The following is a 20,943-nucleotide window of genomic DNA, read 5'->3' as shown; positions in this document are numbered from 1 at the left end:
CCTCACGTGTCCTTCTGAGCTCTGCCCAAGCCCTCTGCCAATGCTTAACTTCCTCTTCTTTTTTCTGCAGCATTAGCTTTGTTTCCTCGTGGTCCTGCTGCTGTTGTTGCGTCCTTTCTGCCGGTTGACTCATGGCTTTCAATTTGCAGTCGAGATCCTTCAGGAGCGTTTGAAGACGTTTGGCTGCTCCAACGGCAGCATTTCGCTGCTCTGTCGCTTGCACGAGTTTCTGCTTCAGAGCAGCGTTTTCAGATTGAATCTCCTCTATCCTCTCCTTCTGCCTGCGGAGCTGAGAAGTTTCCTGCGCGCGTCTGGCTTTTTCATTTCTCATCTCTGTCAGACACACTTTCAGCTCCTCGTACCTGTTCTTCAGCCTTGAACGTTCCTGATCCAGTTTCTTTTGCAGCTGAAGTTTTTTCCCAGCCTCGGTTTCCAATTGCCCTCTCTGCTGCTGGTCGACCTGCTCCGTCTTTGCAGCAGTCTTTCCAGACTTTGCAGCAAGCTCTTTCAGCTTCCTGGTTTTTTCTGTCAGATTCTTGGTAAGGAGGCCCAGCATACCAAGCTCCTGCTTGAGCCTCCCCGCCTTCTCCCTCGCTTCCACCAGGGAGCTCTCGTTCTTCAGGAAGCAGGTCTCCTCTTGAAGGACCATCCATTGCCTGGCCAGGTCCTTCAGGGCATTCTGCAGCTGCGCTTTCTGCTGCTCCAGGAACGGGCTGTCTCCGCTGCCAGGTGGACAGGCCTCTTGCTGCTCTGGGACCTGAACCCCAATGTCTCTGACAGATTTCCTGCTGCTCTGCCCTTCACCCCGCAGGTGAGCGTCTTCTGAGCTCGAGCAGGTTGTCCGCTGCCCTTCTCCACCACCAGCACCAGATGCACCGGAGCTCTTCGAAGAGCCGGGCCTGGTGGCTCCTGTGCCCAGGAGACTCTGCAGGCAGTGCTGGGCCGCGGCCCTGTCCCCGTTGTGGGAGGCAGGCGCCCCCCCCTCAGCCTTCTCCGGGATGTACTGAGAGGGGAGTTTCCTCCGCAGCTGCAGCTTCTCCTGGAGGTCCAGGATTTGGGCGGCCTGCTTGCTATCTGCCCGCCAGCAGAGCTGCCTGTTGACGTCCTGCTGCTTGCCGCGGGCCTCGCTGCCGCCGCTCCGGCCACGGTTCACGGGCACCTTGAACAGCTGCCGCTGCAGGTCCCGCACCTGGCGGACGGCCTCGTCCCACTGCTGCTGGAGCAGCTGCTGAGCCTGGCACCACTTGGTGTTCTCCTCACACAGCAGCTGACGGATCTCCGCTGCCTGCTGCTTCTGGATCTGCTCCCACAGCCGCTGCAGCTCCCGCGCCCGCTCCTGCTCGCATTTGGAGCGTAGCTGCTTGGCCAGGAGCTGCCGCTGCTCCTCTGCCCTCTTCTTCATCTCACGGGCTTCATCAGCAAAGCGGCGCTGCAGCTCCTGGGAGCGGAGACGCTTGGCCTCCAGCTGGGCCCGCACTGCCTCCAGCTGGGCCCGCAGCGCCTCCAGCTGGGCCCGCAGCGCCTCCAGCTCCTGCCTGTGCTCCTCCTGCTGCACAGGCCTGCTGGGGGGTCGCGCTGGGCCCCGACGGGGCAAGGGGCGACCACGCGCCACAGGCCCCTGGCCCACGCCACCCCGGATCATGGCTTAAGGAATGCGAAATCGACGGTTTCACCAAACGCTGCCAGCAATAGCCACCAGCGATCGCGCGGCCTGGGCCTCTGAGGGACAGCAGCCTCTGAGCCCTCAGCAGACACCGGCTCCCAGCACCGCGCAGCAGCAGAGGTCGCCTCTGCCACTGGCCCGGCCTGGGCGAGCGCGGCCTTATATAGTGTCCGGGTGATGACGTCATAAAGGAGGGATGACGTCATAAAGGAGGGATGACGCCATATGACCTTATATGGTATGTCCCCGCCCGGACACACCCCGACAGCTTCAGCTCAAGGGGCGCAGAGGAGGGAGGTGAAGGGTTGTTAACCCATGCAGGCATTATACAGCCGTTAGCATTTGCTAGCTGGCAAGTCCACAGCTTCTTGGATCCCCATGGATCGCATCCATGGGGACCTGATGACATCCATCTTGCCAATTTATGCCTAAAACAATGCATTTCCAGCGCCCATCCTTTCACCTTACTCTGTTTAACAGGACGAAAGCAGCCGTCCAAAGCTGTATTATTTTCTCCCCTTTCTCAAAAGCATCCTCTCCTGTGTTGCCCCACACGACGATGTCTTCAACGTACTGCAGGTGTTGAGGAGAAATATTTCTTCACTGGTAGGACAAGGGCTAATGGTTTTAAACTAAAAAAAAGCGTAAGAAAAGTGTAGCTGGAGCTACGCTGGGGGTGCTTGGAGGGCTTGCATGCGCAGTAGAAGCTGCATTTCAAACAGCCCAGCTGGGCCCTGCTCGTGTCCTGCAGCCCGAAGGAGAGGCCAGCACGGACACGCTTTGAACCAGGACATTTATTGGGGTAAATCCAGGTTGGGGGAGCAGTGACCCACCCCTGGGTGCTAATGGGGGGCTGGGAAGGGCCCCTCCACAGCCCCGTTCTGCGCAGGGGAGCACGGCCAGCTATACACAAACAGGGACTGCTACTTGCAGGCAGAGGGAGTGATTCCCAGGGGATCACAATGTCGGGGGGGGGGGGGGGGGAATGCAGATGCTCAGGGAGGTGCTCCACGGGCTCTCACTTTTGCAGCCGCTTGATGCGGGCTTCTATGTCAGCAAAGTTGTCCTCTACAATGGCCAGGTTTTCCTTCATCGTCTTCTGGACCTGCAGGGGGGTCAGTGGGGAAGGGATTGAGCAGGGTGGACAGGATGGGGACCCCTCCCACCCCAGCACATGCTGCTGAGACTCACCTCTGCCAGCAGCATGGTGTTGTCCTTGAGAGCACCAGCTATCTCCTGCTGCGTGGTGTCCAGGTGCACAAGGACCTGCCCAAACTGTGTGGCTGGGAAGGAGGTGAAAACTCAGCACTGGAGGGCCCCCAGACCCCAGTATCTCCCTTGTCACGCCACGCCACTGTCCCCAGCATCCCCATTCCTTGCCCCTCACCTTGCTCGTGCAGGTCCCTGAGGGTCAGCAGTCGCTGCACTACATCGGGCAGGCTGCTGGCCACGGGGTCCCAGCGCTGCATCATCTCATAGACCTGGTGGATCTGGGGCAAGGGGCGGAAAGCAAGAAAGGAGGGCGTAAGCACAGTCTGCAGGGCGATTCCGCATAAGCCCCCCATGCTGTGGTTGCTTTGGGGGGCCCTCCCTGCTGCTCTTACCTTGCTCTGGGTGTCAGCGTCTTGCACAACGGCCTTGTGCTTGGCGATTTCATTCACCTTCGCCAGGACGCTCTGTGGAGGGGGGGAAGCAGATGTGACACCCCAAATCCAGCAGGGTCCACCCCAATTTCATAGCCTCTGCAGGTGCCCTCCCATGGCCCCATGCCATCCTCTGGTGGGGCCAGCGGGCCCAGTGCTGGCTGGGGGCTGCGGGACTCATCCCCACCTCCCTCCGTCTCCCCTCACCTGCAGCCGGGCCTCCACTTGGTCCAGCACAGCCACGTCCAGGGTGTTCACTTTGGCTTGGAGGATCTGCACGGTCTCCTGGGGAAGGAGAACAGGTTGTGTAGGGGGTGCCTGGGCATGAGGGAACGGCTTAAAGCTGCACCAGGGGAAGTTCAGGCTGGGTATTAGGACAGAAAATCTTCGCTGAGAGGGTGGTCGAGCAGCGGAGCAGGCTCCCCAAGCAGGGGGTCATGGCCTCAATCCTGCTGGTGTTCGAGAAGCATTTGGACAACGCTCTCAGATTTATGGTTTAATTCTTAGTGTGGAGCCAGGAGTTCGACCCAAGGGTCTTCATGGGTCCCTTCCAACTCAGGCTATTCTAGGATTCTAGGACTCACCACGAGGCTGGTCCCCTTCAGCCCGACCAACAGCGGGTTCTGTGGGGAGGAAAATCACATCAGTGGGGCAGGATGGAGGGCAGGGGAGCGGCAGGGCTGGAGCTCCTGGCTCCTTACCTGGCTGTCAGGCTCGTACCGCACCATCGCCTCCAGCTGTGCCAGCCGCTTCTCCAGCTCCGCAATCTGGAAACGAGGGAAACGAGGGCTGGAGACCAGCTGCTGCTTCAGGCCCTCCACCTGCTTGGCCAAGGCCATGGGCGTCAGCTCCTCCTCAGCCGCTGACTCCTTCACCGCGCTCTGTGCAGGGGGGGACAGGCAGCAGTGTCAGCCCCCGGGGACGATCTGCCCGCAGGTGCCAAACGGCAGGGGTGGTGCTCACCTGGATCTGCTCCACCTCCCGGACCAGCTCCTGCACCTCGTGCTGCAGCCGCTGGTACCGCTGCTGAGGAGTCTCTTTGGCACCAACGCCCTCACCGTGCTGCAAAGAGATGAAAGGGGAGGGGAGAGGGAAAGGAGAGGGGTGTCACGGGGACTCGGGGCCTGCCCACGGCACCAGGGATCTGGCAGTGCTGGGACACCGGGACCCAACTCCCCTCGGCGGTACCCGTGCCTGTGCAAGGAAAGGAATTGACCAGAAAAACCAAGTAGCTGAGTCCCTCTGTTAGTAATAGAAGATGAAATAATACAATATTGCTTAATATGTTACATTTGCGATGTACTGTTCCGGGGCTGCGCTTGGAAGATACAAAATATATGTGCAAGGGTAGCGTGAGAGAATGCACCGATTCATGATGAGGAGTAAGGAGGATTAAAAGAATGCTCCATTTGCAAGACATCTAGATAACTGGGGCTTCTTGGACCCTGGGAACTGAATCAAACCAACCTTGCGGTTTGGACTGAGACTGAGGGCTCAGAGAGCGTGCGTGAGAAGGAAAGGTTAAAAAGTTCAACTCTGATGAAGACATCTTACCTCATCCCGACGACCACCCGGACGACCACCAGAGAGTAGTAGGCAAGCGCAGAAGGACTGATAAGATAATTAGCATACGAAGCGAGGCTAGGCGGAGCTAGGAAATGAATATGCATAGATGAGTTGTGAAACCTAATGCATATGTAATATCTTAGGAGATAAAAGAGAACTAAGAGAACAAATCAGACGAAGTCAGATTTGGGCAGGCATGCCCCTAACTTCCGGCGCCTAATAAAGCACCTTCATATAATCACTTTGTGGATTATGTGTCTTCATGAACGCTAACATTTTGGCGACCCAGATGGGACCTCGTGGGCACTGCTGTGGTGGCTCACGAACTGATCACGCTCCAGCCGGCACCGAGGAGTTTCTCGGGGAGCCATCGGCCGCGACCGACCCCCGCTGCTCTATCTGATGCTTCACAGACAATGCCTGGCCTTCAGTTGCCGACCTGTTTTGGAGATGGTAATGTTTTCTCCCCTTATCTGGCTTGACTTAACACAGTGATTTTCATCTGATTGCTCTAAGGAGGCTGGTTGTCTGCATTTTACGAGGTCACCTGCTGAGCTTTCTTATCGCTGTAAGCATATCTCAATACCACATTCCTTCCTTCTAAACAACGTAACACTGCAAAAACAACATTTCTATTCCCACAAAGATTAGGAAAAGATAGTAAAAACCTGCAATAAAAAGTTTTGCATGGAAATTGAAACAAGGGACAGTAATTAATATAAATAAATAAAAGGGAATGGGAAATCAAGGAAATGGGTAATATCCAAAACAAAGACATTTTAAAGAAAGCCTCCTTGGGTGTACATTGGCACACTGCAAGGATATTGTCGGAACGGGGAGTGGGGGGGGTGCGGAAAGCAAGAGGACTTCCACTAAGTATTGCAATCAATTGTGGCCACTGTATAAACTAAATGGCCACTTTATGGATCAAACTAAATGGCCACTTTATGGATCAATCGACTGTAACAGTGTCTTGCAATTAATGTTGTTCTTGAGGAGAGAAGGAAAATAGGATGAAATGTTGTATACTGATATGTTGTTTCAGCATCTTGGAGGGAAAAGGTATGGAATTAAGTTGGCCCCTGACTGAGCCTTTGGTGTTGGCATTAGAAAAGTACAGGCTAGAGGAAGATAAAGGAAGTGTTAAAAGGGTTGTTGAAGGTGTTAAAGGTTGTGTGGCATGTAGTATCTAACAGAGCTGTTTGAAGTTGAATGAGCAGGGGAAGAGGATGTAGGAACGTTAATAGTTCCGCCTCAACCCGAGGCTGAGATCTCAAAATCACGGGTGTGAGCCCTCTGGGGCAGAGGGACCATGATGGGTCCCAGAGAGTTGTCATGGAAACAGAAAAGCAGCTAACTCTTAAAACAACCTGAGTTCATGTGTGAGCTCAGATTGCCAATGGGACCGCTCAGGGAACTTTCAACCATTGCATTCCCCTGACCGACCCCTTCCCCACCCCCCCACCCCCCCCCCCGAGACCCTTACCACCCTGGAAATTATGTAAATACCAAAATCTGGTTAAATTGGGAATTGAGAATCTGTTCCAAGAAGGTCCAAAAGAAAACCCTATGGAATTTTTGAATTTCTGGACCAACTTTGAAATGCAATGGGGAAAAAAAAAAAAAAAAAAGACAGAAAATTTGGTCCTGGCTTCAGAAAACAAACAGAGGCAATTGGCTAGCCTCTTTCTAGGGCAATCAGCCCCTGATATCAGAAAGAATTTGTCTTAGGCTGCAGGATAAACTTACAACAGTCAGAAATGATGGGGACCTGGGGCATCTACCCTAGCAGGTCCACTAGTTGAAATAAAGCTAGGAAACGAAGAGAGAGGCTTGAATTTTTTTGTTGTTGTTGGTTACAGGAGCTTCTTTCTCTGTGTTAATTAGTCTGTAAATGTAATAGGAGCAACATATTCAGTGTTAAATAGTTTAAAAGCACGATTAGGAACTAAGACAACTACAATAATTGGAGCCACAGGGAAGGAGGAGGAACGGCCATTCTTACAACCCCTTGATTTGCGTTTTGGGGGTAAGGAACTAACCCATGAATTTTTGTATGTACCAGAATGCCCGATTCCACTCTTGGGACGGGATCTATTAGCTAAATTAGATGCAACAATAACCTTTGAGGATGGAGAATTAATAATGAAGGTACCTGAGTCCAAAGTAGGCCAAATCCTAATGACCAAAGATAAACCCTTTGTTAATATTCCAAGAGAAGTAGAAAATGCAGTTAGAGCAACAGTACGGGAAACAGACGTACCAGGGAAGTCGAAACTGGCACAACTGGTAAAGGTGGAATTAAAGGAAAGAGCCAAACCTGTTTGAATCAAACAATATCCACTTAAGATAGAAGCTAGGCAGGGGATAGTGAAAATTATTGACAAATTTCTCAACTATCAGATTTTGGAAGAATGTAAATCGGAATACAATACTCCAATTTTTCCAGTAAAGAAGCGGAATGGCAAATATAGATTGGTACAAGATCTTAGAGCAATAAATGAAATAACAAAGGACATTCAGCCGGTAGTGGCTAATCCTTACACATTGTTAACATCTGTGAGAGAGAAATATAAATGGTTTACTGTGATAGATTTAAAGGACGCCTTCTTTTGCATACCTCTTGATAAAGATAGTAGAAAATTATTTGCCTTCGAATGGGAAAATCCTCAGAGTGGACGAAAGACACAATTAACTTGGACAAGACTCCCACAAGGCTTCAAGAATAGCCCGACCCTCTTTGGAAGCCAGCTGGCCAAGGACCTGGAAATCTGGACAACGCAAGGACAAATACAGGTACCCAGAAGTCAGTATTTGTTGTTACAATATGTAGATGATAGTTTGATTGCCACAGAGAATGAGTCGCTCTGCACCCAAACAACCATCGAAATTTTAAATCAGTTAGGAACGGGTGGTTATAAGGTTTCAAAGGAAAAAAGCACAAATAGTTTGCTCAACTGTAACATATTTGGGGTGTGAGATTTCCCAGGGACAAAGAAGTCTGGGTGTCAATAGGATAAAAGCTATATGCACCATCCCGGAACCTCAAAATCTCCATGAGCTAAGGGCCTTCTTAGGAATGGCTGGCTGGTGCAGATTATGGATAATGGATTATGGACTCATAGCTAAGCCCCTTTATGAAGCTCAGAAGGCACAGGATTTTATTTGGGGAAAAATACAGAAAGAAGCTTTCAAGAAACTTAAAGACGCCCTAATGAAGTCACCAGCTTTGGGCCTACCAGATTTATCAAAAGATTTCCAGTTATTTGTACATGAAAGACAACGACTAGCACTAGGGGTACTAACCCAGCGACTGGGAAGCTGGAAAAGACCTGTGGGATACATTTCTAAGCAACTGGATGCTGTAAGTGCAGGATGGCCCTCATGTTTGCGGGCAGTAGCGGCAACAGTTCTCTTAATCCAGGAAGCAAGGAAACTTACCTTGGGAAAACGTATTGAAGTTTTTGTACCACATATGGTAACAACTGTTTTAGAACAAAAGGGGGGCCACTGGTTATCACCCAGCCGAATGATGAAATATCAGGCAATACTAACTGAACAAGATGACGTAACCTTGAAAACAACTAACCTGTTAAATCCAGCAGTATTTCTAGGAACTGTTCCAGAAGAAGGACCGTTGGAACACAAATGTGTGGAAATAATCGAGCATACCCATGCCAGCCACGAGGATTTGAAGGGTGTACCCCTTGAAAGGTATGACTGGGAACTTTTTACTGATGGTAGTAGTTTTGTGGAGAATGGAACACGATATGCAGGGTATGCAGTAACAACCCTGAAGACAGTAATCGAAGCAAAACCTTTACCACCTGAAACATCAGCACAGCGAGCGGAACTGATAGCCCTAACTCGAGCACTGGAACTGAGTAAAGGAAAGATGGTAAATATTTGGACAGATTCAAAGTACGCTTTTGGAGTAGACCATGTTCATGGAGCATTATGGAAAGAAAGAGGGCTGTTGTCCTCACAAGGGGCCAATATAAGATATCAAGAGGAGGTGTTAAATTTGATAAACGCGGTACAAAAACCAAAACAAGTGGCTATTATGCACTGTAAAGCCCATCAAGGAGGAACCTCGAAAATATCAGAAGGGAATCGGCTGGCAGATCGAGCAGCTCGACAAATTGCTCGGGAGGTGTGGAATGTAATGGCTTTGGTACCACTCAAGGTAGGCCCCACTCGTCTTAATCTTCCCAAGGAACCAAGATATTCGCCAGAGGATGAGAAATTAGCAAATCTCCTGAAGGCCCGAAAGAACTCTGATGGATGGTATGTAACCGCTACGGGCCAGGTAGTAACACCCCTCTTGGTGATGCGAGAAATACTTCAGACAAGACATAATGACTGTCACTGGGGTGCAGAGGCAATGGTAACATTTTTAAAACGTAGCATTGTCTCGACACATATGTTAACAATGGCAACATCAGTAACGTCAAAGTGTGAGATTTGTCTGAAAAATAATCCAGTAGCAAGAAAACATGCTGAGATGGGAAGAGTTAGAGTAGGAATAGAACCAGGAGATTACTGGCAAGCTGATTTTTGTAGAGTTACCTAGGACCAGGGGATATAGGTATTTGTTAGTAGGGGTTGACACCTTTTCCGGATGGCCAGAAGCCCTTCCCTGTCGCACCAATCAAGCTAAAGAGACAGCAAAATGGTTACTGCGGGAAATCATTCTGAGATTTGGGGTACCATTAGGAATATCCTCGGATAGGGGACCCCACTTTGTTGCATCTGTGGTTAAAGACGTAAGCCGGCTCTTAGGAATTTCTTGGAATTTACATACTGCATGGAGACCCCAATCTAGTGGACAGGTAGAAAGGATGAACCAGACTCTAAAGGGACAGATCAGTAAAATCTGCCAGGAAGCCAAAGTACAAAGTACAAACAGCCAGTGATGGAACTTGGACTACACACCTGCCGATAGATGGGGAAGTAAAAGCAATAACTCTAGGACTCCCTCCCCACACTGTGTCCAATATGGAAAAAGTCTCCTTTTAAGGGAAAGTTGGAAACCCTACAAATTAGTAGGGCAAAAAGAAGTTTAGAAGAAGGGGCAGATGAAGATATATGGCATGAACCCTCGGGTGGAGTAAAATTCAGTTGGGCGTTAGAATCTCTATTTGCACAGGTAGCTACTTATCGAAATAGGGAAATGATTTATAAACTTACAGGACAAGTGAGTAGGCTCGCGAGAGCCACGAAAGAAGGCTTTAGAGACCTTAATATCCAACTACAAGCTACAACTAAAATGGTGCTACAAAATCGATTGGCATTAGATACACTGTTATTAAAGGAACATGGAGTATGCGGATTTCTAAAAGATCATCTTGATCATTGCTGCATCCACATTTCAAATGTGACTATTGATGTAGAACATGTCATAGAACAACTGGCTTGAGTGGAACAAGATGCAGAGCAGGAAGAGAAAGATATGACAACAAGCTGGTTGGATAACATTTTTAGTGGATGGAATATTAGTAATTGGGTTAAGTCCTTACTGGAGACGATAATTATATTGGTGATTGTAGGGGTACGAATTTAGTTAACATTTATAATGCTGAAAAGTCTGATCCTAAGGAAGACAACCTGGAATTGGACAGTGATGCAAACCATTGCTCGGCATATGGAACCACATCCGCAATACCCTCCACCGGCATATAACGACTTCGGATTTCAGAGAAAGAATCTGAGGAACCCAGGAGGCGAAATGGAATGAAAACCGAATAGACAAAATCGGTTCCAGATCAAGTGAACCCAACCAGAAGAGCGAATGTAACATAAAGCAGAAGTGGTGGACTTATGAAATGTTGTGACAATCCTAATCTTTGTAATTTTCTTGATGCGTAATGTTGTAATTTTCCTTGAATATGTTATTGGTGAGCACTGAGTGTAAAACATTTTAGTTAGTTAGTGAAAGCATTTGCCCTCCTCGAAAGGAGTGAAATACTTTCAAAGGGGGGAAATGTTAGTAATAGAAGATGAAATAATACAATATTGCTTAATATGTTACATTTGCGATGTACTGTTCCGGGGCTGCGCTTGGAAGATACAAAATATATGTGCAAGGGTAGCGTGAGAGAATGCACCGATTCATGAGGAGGAGTAAGGAGGATTAAAAGAATGCTCCATTTGCAAGACATCTAGATAACTGGGGCTTCTTGGACCCTGGGAACTGAATCAAACCAACCTTGCGGTTTGGACTGAGACCGAGGGCTCAGAGAGCATGCGTGAGAAGGAAAGGTTAAAAAGTTCAACTCTGATGAAGACATCTTACTTCATCCCGACGACCACCCGGACGACCACCAGAGAGTAGTAGGCAAGCGCAGAAGGACTGATAAGATAATTAGCATATGAAGCGAGGCTAGGCGGAGCTAGGAAATGAATATGCATAGATGAGTTGTGAAACCTAATGCATATCACAGAATCGTCTAGGTTGGAAGAGACCTCCAAGATCATCTAGTCCAACCTCAGCCCTAACACTAACAAGTCCTCCACTAAACCATCTCACTAAGGGCTACATCTAAACGTCTTTTAAAGACCTCCAGGGATGGTGACTCAACCACCTCCATTGGAATGGGCAGTCCATTCCAATGCCTAACAACCCTTTCAGTAAAGAAGTTCTTCCTAACATCCAACCTAAACCTCCCCTGGCGCAACTTTAGCCCATTGCCCCTCGTCCTGTCACCAGGCACGTGGGAGAATAGACCAACCCCCACCTCTCTACAGCCTCCTTTAAGGTACCTATAGAGAGCGATGAGGTCTCCCCTGAGCCTCCTCTTCTCCAGGCTAAACAACCCCAGCTCCCTCAGCCGCTCCTCGTAAGACTTGTTCTCCAGACCCCTCACCAGCTTCGTCGCCCTTCTCTGGACTCTCTCGAGCACCTCCGTGTCCTTCTTGTAACGAGGGGCCCAAAACTGAACACAGTACTCGAGGTGCGGCCTCACCAGAGCCGAGTACAGGGGGACAATCACCTCCTTAGACCTGCTGGCCACACTGCTTCTTATGCAAGCCAGGATGCTGTTGGCCTTCTTGGCCACCTGAGCACACTGCTGGCTCATATTCAGCTGCCTATCAACCAGTACTCCCTGGTCCCTCTCCGCCAGGCAGCTTTCCAACCACTCATCTCCCAGCCTGTAGCGCTGCTTGGGGTTGTTACGCCCCAGATGCAGGAGCCGGCACTTGGCCTTGTTGAACTTCATGCAGTTGACCTCAGCCCATCGGTCCAGCCTATCCAGATCCTCCTGCAGAGCCTTCCTTCCCTCGAGCAGATCGACACACGCACCTAACTTGGTGTCATCTGCAAACTTACTGAGGGTGCACTCGATCCCCTCATCCAGTCATCGATAAAGATATTAAAGAGGACCGGCCCCAGCACTGAGCCCTGGGGGACTCCACTAGTAACCGGCCTCCAACTGGATTTGTCTCCATTCACCACAACTCTTTGGGCCCGGCCATCCAGCCAGTTTTTAACCCAACAAAGCGTACGCCAGTCCAAGCCACGAGCAGCCAGTTTCTTGAGGAGAATGTTGTGGGAGACGGTGTCAAAAGCCTTACTGAAGTCAAGGTAGATCACATCCACAGCCTTCCCCTCATCCACCAAGCGCGTCACTTGGTCATAGAAGGAGATCAGGTTCGTCAGGCAGGACCTACCTTTCATAAACCCATGCTGACTGGGCCTGATCGCCTGGTTGCCCTGCAAGTGCCGCGTGATGACACTCAAGATAATCTGCTCCATGAGCTTCCCTGGCACTGAGGTCAAGCTAACAGGCCTATAGTTCCCCGGGTCTACCCTCCGGCCCTTCTTGTAGATGGGCGTCACGTTTGCTAGCCGCCAGTCGACTGGGACCTCCCCTGATAGCCAGGACTGCCGACAAATAATGGAAAGCGGCTTGGACAGCTCCTCCGCCAGTTCGCTCAGTACCCTCGGGTGGATCCCATCCGGCCCCATCGACTTGTGTACATCCAAGTGTTGTAGCAGGTCGCCAACCATTTCCTCATGGATAGCGAGGGCTACATCCTGCTCCCCATCCCCTTCCACCAGCTCATGGTACCAGGTATCCAGAGAACAACCGGTCTTGCCGCTAAAGACTGAGGCAAAGAAAGCATTGAGCACCTCAGCCTTTTCCTCATCTTTTGTAACTAAGTTTCCCCCCGCATCCAGTAAAGGATGGAGATTCTCCTTAGTCCTCCTTTTTGTGTTGATGTATTTGTAAAAACGTTTTTTGTTATCTTTAACGGCAGTAGCCAGATTGAGCTCCAGATGAGCTTTGGCCTTTCTAATTTTGTCCCTGCACAGCCTCGCAACATCCTTATAGTCCTCTTGAGTAGCCCGCCCTCTTTTCCAAAGATTATAAACCCTCCTTTTTCTCCTAAGCTCGAGCCAGAACTCTCTGCTCAGCCAGGCCGGTCTAGTTCCGTGTCGGCTCGTCTTTGGGCACGGGGGGACAGACCGCTCCTGAGCCATTAAGATTTCCTTCTTGAGGAGTGCCCAGCCTTCCTGGACTCCTTTGCCCTTCAGAGCCTCCTCCCAAGGGACTCTGCCAACCAGTGTCCCGAACAGCTCAAAGTCAGCCCTCCGGACGTCCAAGACAGCGGTTTTACTGGTCCCCTTCCTGACTTCGCCAAGAATAGAGAACTGAACCATTTCGTGGTCACTCTGCCCAAGACAGCTCTCGACCACCACATCTCCCACCAGTCCGTCACTGTTTGTGAACAGAAGGTCTAGCGGGGCACCTCCCCTGGTAGGCTCTCTAACCAGCTGCGTCAGGAAGCTATCTTCCACGCTCTCCAGAAACCTCCTAGACTGCTTTCTCTGGGCTGTGTTGTGCTTCCAGGATATGTCTGGCAAGTTGAAGTCCCCCACGAGAACAAGCGCTGACGATTTTGCGTTTTCTGCCAGCTGCCTGTAGAACTCCTCATCAGTCTCCTCATCCTGGTTCGGTGGTCTATAACAGACCCCCACCAGGATGCTTGCCTTGTTGGCCTTCCCTCTGATCCTAACCCATAGGGACTCAACCTTATCATTCCCAGCCTCGAGTTCCTCAACGTCAAAACACTCTCTAATATAGAGAGCCACACCACCACCCCTTCTGTGCTGCCTGTCCCTTCTGAAGAGCCTATAGCCAGACATTGCAGCTCTCCAGTCACGAGAGTGGTCCCACCACGTTTCCGTGATGGCAACCAAGTCATAGCCTTCCCGCTGCACGATGGCTTCCAGCTCCTCCTGTTTGTTACCCATGCTGTGTGCATTAGTGTAGATGCACTTCAGTCGGGCCATTGCCTTCTTCCCCGGCTTTGCCATTGTTCCCCCCGGCACAGCTCCAACAAGCCTTCTTTCAGCCCCATCCCCCTTCTTTCCTAGTTTAAAGCCCTCTCAACGAGCCCTGCCGGCTCCTGGGCTAGGATCCGTTTTCCCCTTAGAGATAGGGACCCGTCTGCGGCCATCAGGCCGGGTGCCGAGTAAAGCGCCCCATGGTCAAAAAACCCAACATTTCTGTGTTGGCACCAGCCTCTGAGCCACGTGTTAATCAGGTGGGCTTTCCGTGTCCTCTCGGTACCCCTCCCTGCTACTGCAGGGATAGACGAAAACACCACCTGTACTCCCGCTCCATCCACTAACCGTCCCAGTCCCCTAAAGTCCCGTTTGATAGCCTTCAGGCTTCTCTCATCAATATCATCACTGCCAGCCTGGACTATCAAAAGAGGGTAGTAGTCAGAGGGGCGAATCAGGTTGGGAAGCTTCCTGGCAACATCCCTGACCCTGGCCCCAGGGAGGCAGCAGACTTCCCTACGGGTAGGGTCAGGTCGACAAATAGGACCCTCTGTTCCCCTGAGAAGGGAGTCGCCTACTACGATCACCCTTCTGTCTTTCTTGGTGGAGGCAGTCTTGAGGCGTGGAGTCGGCTTCCTCGCCCTAGGCATCCTCCTGGGTAGACTTTCTACCTCGTCCTCACCCACCGGTCTCTCAAGCTCCAGGGCCTCAAATCTGTTACGTAAGGGCACCTGGGAAGGTGGGGCCGGTAGGGGGGGGCGTTGCCTGAAAGGTCGAGCAGGGACCTGTCTCCATCCCTCCTCAACTTCTAGGTCCCCTCCCTCTGCCCGACAGCAACAGGGCAGGGGGTCCATCCCTATTTGGGGTGTCTCACCCTGCTACCTCTCCTTCAGGCCCTGCAGGGAGTCGCTCCACCAGTCTATCTCCCGCTCACGCTCCCTAAGAGCCCTCAACCTCTCCACCTCCTCTTTGAGTTCTGCCACCAGGCGGACCAGGTCATCCACCTGCTCGCACCTCACACACACGGTGCCTCTGCCTCCCTCAGATGGCAGCAACAGGCTCAGACAGTCCCTGCACCCAGAGACCTGAACTGCCGCATTGTTGAGCAGGTGGTCAGTCTGGGTGGCCACAGACTCTCTAGAGAGAGCGCTCTGCCTGGTGAAGACCATCGCAGCCCAGCTAGCAGTCGACAGCCGTTAAAGGTGTTGTTCTTATGGGCGGGGGGAAACTCTGCCCTGTCCGCCCCCCCTGCTCGCCCTGCCTGCGCGCACTGCCGTGCAAACTGCCGCGCCCACCCTTCTGACGTGCCCCGCCCTGTTTGCCCGCCTTGGTCGCTGCGCTCCTGGTCGCTCGCGCTCCCTAGGGGCTGCTTTTGAACGGCCGGGGAGGGGGCGCTGCTGGCTCCGCCTACGCCTCGTCAGCCTCCCTCGCGGAGGCTGCCGGGTCCTGGCGGCTCCCTCGAGCGGCCTCGATGTCGGAAAAAAAGCCCTGCCTGTCCCGATCCCCCGCTCTCCTGCAGAACGCATCTGCCCCGGAGCCCATCGCCTCGGCAAGTGATATGTATATATGTATATATGTATAGAATATGTAATATCTTAGGAGATAAAGGAGAACTGAGAGAACAAATCAGACGAAGTTAGATTTGGGCGGGCATGCCCCTAACTTCCGGCGCCTAATAAAGCACCTTCATATAATCACTTTGTGGATTATGTGTCTTCATGAACGCTAACACCTCTACAGATAGGTAGGAGAAACATCACGTTTGCAGGGCCCGGTCCTCTCAGGGGACTTCAACCCCCATCTGGGCTGGGCTGGACCTCACACTCACCAGCACCGAGGTTCGCCGGCACCTTGAGCAGCTGCCGCTGCAGGTCCCACGCCTGGCGGGCGGCCTCGTCCCGCTGCTGCTAGAGCAGCTGCCTCAGCCCCCCCCCACAGCGGGGGTGCCTCCCATGGCCCCCGCACCTCACGCTCACGGCGTCTCCGCCGCCCTCGGAGGGCGGCAACAGGCCCAGGCCCTGCGGGCACCCGGAGGCCTGAAGCGCCGCGTGTTCGAGCGGGCGCTCAGTCTGGGCGGCCGCAGAGCGTCTGAAAAGAGCTCTCCGCCTCGTGATGACTGTGGCGGTTTACCCGTAGGTAGGCGGCCGGTAGCTGAGCTGTTCCCGGGAGCGCGGCGGAACGCTCTGCCCTGCCCGAGCGCAACCTGCCCGCACCAACGGCCGCGCCTCGCCCCGCTCCCTCCCCGTCGCGAGGGAGGCCCGGGAGGGGACGCTGCTGGCTCCGCCGACGCCTCGTCAGCCTCCCTCGCGATGGCTGCCGGGTCCCAGCGGCTCCCTCGGCTGCTTCGGGTGGCCTCGACGCCGCAGAAAAGCCCTGCCCGCCTCGATCCCCCGCTCCGCGGCAGAGCGCGCCTGCCCCGCTACCGGCCACCTCCCGCAGGAGAGGCCAGCACGGACACGCTTTGAACCAGGACATTTCCTGGGGTAAATCCAGGTACGGGGGCTCCCCGTAGCGCGTGGGGCTGGGGCTCGAGGGGGGCCGGGGTCCCGCGTGGGTGCAGGGGCCGTGGGAGGCGCCCCCGCTGCAGGGGGGGCTGAGGCAGCGACCCCCGCATGGGTCCGGTCCCCGTGGGCTGTCCCCATCCGTAGGGCTCCCGTCCCACGGGGGGCGGTGGTCACGCGTGGGGCCTGGGCCCGCCCCCCATCCCCCGAGACCGCGCTCCCTGGGGTCCCCAGGTAGGGGGGAGCCCACCCGGAGAGCACCCCCCGTGGGGTGCGGGGCCCCTCTTCCCCGGCGCTGGGAGCTGCCCCCACAGGGGGCCGGGAGTCATGCGTGGGGGCAGCCCCCGCGTTCCGCCCTGCTCTGCACCGGGCAAAGCCGGCGGCAGCCCGGTGCCGAGCCTGGTGCCGAGCCCGGTGCCGAGCCCGGCCGTGCTGCGGTCATGCGAGGAGCCCGGGACACCCGTGGGCAGCTGGCATGGGTGGGGGCGGACCGATGCGGCTCCCCCAAGCCCTTTGAAGCTCGGTTCCCACTCCAGGAACCGGCGCCGGGGCTGGCTCCGGAGCTGCTGTGCCGCCGGCTCTGCCCCGGTGCTCCGGGCACGCAAAGGCTGCACCCGTGGGTTGCCGCCGTCCCGGGGTGCGAGGCCGTGGGTGACCCCCTCTGAACCCCTCCACCTTCACCTCCCTGCTCGTGGACTTGCGTGGCCGGGGTCTTTGGGCGGGTGGTCCCTGCGAGGGGCCCGGCAGGACTCCCCCCGACGCCACCGTCCCTCCGAGCTCCTCCGAGGTGGCTGAGCGTAGGAGCTCCCACCGCACCACCCAGCACCTTCCCCATCCTTCCCAGCCCCCGGGCGACTGTTTCGGTTGGGATCCAGCCACCCCTCTAGACCCTGCCTGGTCATCCCGTCCCCACCACGGTGGGTTTGGTGGGCTGCCTCTGCCTGGGATGGCCTCAGCCTTCCCCACAGCAGCCCATACAGCGCTGTGCTCTGTACTTGTAGCTAGGCTACAACTGACTTGCTATTGCACCGATGTGTTTTGTCTACTGCTGAGCGGCGCTGGCACAGCACCAGGACTCCCGCAGCGCCCTCCCTCTGCCACCCCCCAGCCCCAAATCCAGTGGCTTGCCCACCACCATGGGCAAGAGGTGCGGAGGGGGCATCGCCGGGGCGGCTGACCCCAAAAGACCAAAGGGATAGTCCATATGACCACGTAACGCTCAGCAATAAAAGCCATGGAAGGGGAGGGAGAAGGGGGGAGCTCTCGTTAGGGAAATGTCCGTCTCCCCACCAACCACGACGTGTATGGAGGCCCAGTTTCATGTTAGTGTGGGGGGTGGGGGGAAGGTGTTTTTGGTTTCTTTCCTTTGTTTCTCACTTCCCTACCTTGTTAGCAATAGGCAATAAATCTTACTCTCTCCCCACTCTGAGTCTGTTTTACCCGTCACGATAATTTTTGAGCGATCTCCCCCTCCTTATCTCAACCCTTGAGCCCTTTGTGTCGTATTTTCTCCCCCTTTCTCTTTGAGGAGGGGGAGTGAGAGAGCGGCTGAGGTGGAACTCGACCGCCCACCCAAGTAAAACCACCACACAGACACAAATTCCTTGGTCAAAAAGATTTATTCTGTCTCTGTTTCTTCCTTCCCCTTCTGCTGCAAGAACTTATTTCGATATCACTGTCTTGCAGGGGATAACATAGCTCTGAACTTGTCACCTGGCTGCTGTCTGAAACTTCTGTCGAAGTAGGGGAGAAAAGTCGTCTTCTGACAGGCTTCCGCTCCCTCACAGACCCGCCATGCTCGTCCACGTCTCCAGAGACGTGAACGTATTCTCCCCGAGCATGAGGAAGCTCTGCTTCGGGGCGCTCATTAGGACCCTCAACAGGATGGTGGCCCTGTTGAGCTACAAGTCTTTGAAGTTTTGGTGATTCTTGTCCCAGGGACTGCGGGACGAAGGACACATGCTCTGCTCCTGACTCTCCGTTCCCACCTACAGAGCCCTCATCTGAAACAGTGCAGCACCCAGGACCGTCGCGTGTGGCATCAGATGCCGAGCTGCTTGTGTAGAATCCCAGGATTTTGGCTGCCTTCTCAGAAGCATCAGAGCTGTCTTCATGGCTGCAGAGGTCATGGGACTGCTCTGCATAGGCCTGTGCTGTGGGAGGTGTCATTGCCTGGGGTAGTTCTGAGACGATAGGGCTGGATTTTTTTCTTTTCTCTTGCTCAAGTTGCTGAGAGAGCAGCTCCCATTGTTGACATTGGTGCTGATACTGCTGCTCTGATTCTCTCAGCTGCACTCGAGAGGCTTGCAGCTCTTCCTCACGTGTCCTTCTGAGCTCTGCCCAAGCCCTCTGCCAATGCTTAACTTCCTCTTCTTTTTTCTGCAGCATTAGCTTTGTTTCCTCGTGGTCCTGCTGCTGTTGTTGCGTCCTTTCTGCCGGTTGACTCATGGCTTTCAATTTGCAATCGAGATCCTTCAGGAGCGTTTGAAGACGTTTGGCTGCTCCAACGGCAGCATTTCGCTGCTCTGTCGCTTGCACGAGTTTCTGCTTCAGAGCAGCGTTTTCGGATTGAATCTCCTCTATCCTCTCCTTCTGCCTGCGGAGCTGAGAAGTTTCCTGCGCGCGTCTGGCTTTTTCATTTCTCATCTCTGTCAGACACACTTTCAGCTCCTCGTACCTGTTCTTCAGCCTTGAACGTTCCTGATCCAGTTTCTTTTGCAGCTGAAGTTTTTTCCCAGCCTCGGTTTCCAATTGCCCTCTCTGCTGCTGGTCGACCTGCTCCGTCTTTGCAGCAGTCTTTCCAGACTTTGCAGCAAGCTCTTTCAGCTTCCTGGTTTTTTCTGTCAGATTCTTGGTAAGGAGGCCCAGCATACCAAGCTCCTGCTTGAGCCTCCCCGCCTTCTCCCTCGCTTCCACCAGGGAGCTCTCGTTCTTCAGGAAGCAGGTCTCCTCTTGAAGGACCATCCATTGCCTGGCCAGGTCCTTCAGGGCATTCTGCAGCTGCGCTTTCTGCTGCTCCAGGAACGGGCTGTCTCCGCTGCCAGGTGGACAGGCCTCTTGCTGCTCTGGGACCTGAACCCCAATGTCTCTGACAGATTTCCTGCTGCTCTGCCCTTCACCCCGCAGGTGAGCGTCTTCTGAGCTCGAGCAGGTTGTCCGCTGCCCTTCTCCACCACCAGCACCAGATGCACCGGAGCTCTTCGAAGAGCCGGGCCTGGTGGCTCCTGTGCCCAGGAGACTCTGCAGGCGGTGCTGGGCCGCGGCCCTGTCCCCGTTGTGGGAGGCAGGCGCCCCCCCCTCAGCCTTCTCCGGGATGTACTGAGAGGGGAGTTTCCTCCGCAGCTGCAGCTTCTCCTGGAGGTCCAGGATTTGGGCGGCCTGCTTGCTATCTGCCCGCCAGCAGAGCTGCCTGTTGACGTCCTGCTGCTTGCCGCGGGCCTCGCTGCCGCCGCTCCGGCCACGGTTCACGGGCACCTTGAACAGCTGCCGCTGCAGGTCCCGCACCTGGCGGACGGCCTCGTCCCACTGCTGCTGGAGCAGCTGCTGAGCCTGGCACCACTTGGTGTTCCCCTCACACAGCAGCTGACGGATCTCCGCTGCCTGCTGCTTCTGGATCTGCTCCCACAGCCGCTGCAGCTCCCGCGCCCGCTCCTGCTCGCATTTGGAGCGTAGCTGCTTGGCCAGGAGCTGCCGCTGCTCCTCTGCCCTCTTCTTCATCTCACGGGCTTCATCAGCAAAGCGGCGCTGCAGCTCCTGGGAGCGGAGACGCTTGGCCTCCAGCTGGGCCCGCACTGCCTCCAGCTGGGCCCGCAGCGCCTCCAGCTGGGCCCGCAGCGCCTCCAGCTCCTGCCTGTGCTCCTCCTGCTGCACAGGCCTGCTGGGGGGTCGCGCTGGGCCCCGACGGGGCAAGGGGCGACCACGCGCCACAGGCCCCTGGCCCACGCCACCCCGGATCATGGCTTAAGGAATGCGAAATCGACGGTTTCACCAAACGCTGCCAGCAATAGCCACCAGCGATCGCACGGCCTGGGCCTCTGAGGGACAGCAGCCTCTGAGCCCTCAGCAGACACCGGCTCCCAGCACCGCGCAGCAGCAGAGGTCGCCTCTGCCACTGGCCCGGCCTGGGCGAGCGCGGCCTTATATAGTGTCCGGGTGATGACGTCATAAAGGAGGGATGACGTCATAAAGGAGGGATGACGTCATAAAGGAGGGATGACGCCATATGACCTTATATGGTATGTCCCCGCCCGGACACACCCCGACAGCCTCAGCTCAAGG

General features: G+C 54.3%; 1 protein-coding gene across 1 annotated transcript; it reads right to left on the bottom strand.

Annotated features, from left to right (window-relative positions):
• Window positions 1–2,655: 2,655 nt before the first annotated feature.
• On the bottom strand, window positions 2,656–20,396 carry LOC310888015 (uncharacterized protein; the record flags this gene model as incomplete). The annotated part of the gene is made up of 9 exons (XM_083814343.1): window positions 2,656–2,768; window positions 2,855–2,946; window positions 3,051–3,339; window positions 3,514–3,591; window positions 3,891–3,929; window positions 4,008–4,187; window positions 4,270–4,393; window positions 19,421–20,280; window positions 20,388–20,396. 9 exons carry the CDS (start codon window positions 20,394–20,396, stop codon window positions 2,682–2,684), a joined length of 1,758 nt encoding a protein of 585 aa, XP_083670469.1. The 3' UTR covers window positions 2,656–2,681.
• Window positions 20,397–20,943: the final 547 nt, after the last annotated feature.

The sequence above is a fragment of the Anser anser genome (genome assembly GCF_964211835.1).
Source record: "Anser anser genome assembly, chromosome: 30".
Taxonomy (NCBI): domain Eukaryota; kingdom Metazoa; phylum Chordata; class Aves; order Anseriformes; family Anatidae; genus Anser; species Anser anser.
Note: the sequence above shows the minus strand (reverse complement) of the source record. Positions and strands in the feature narration are given on the sequence as shown.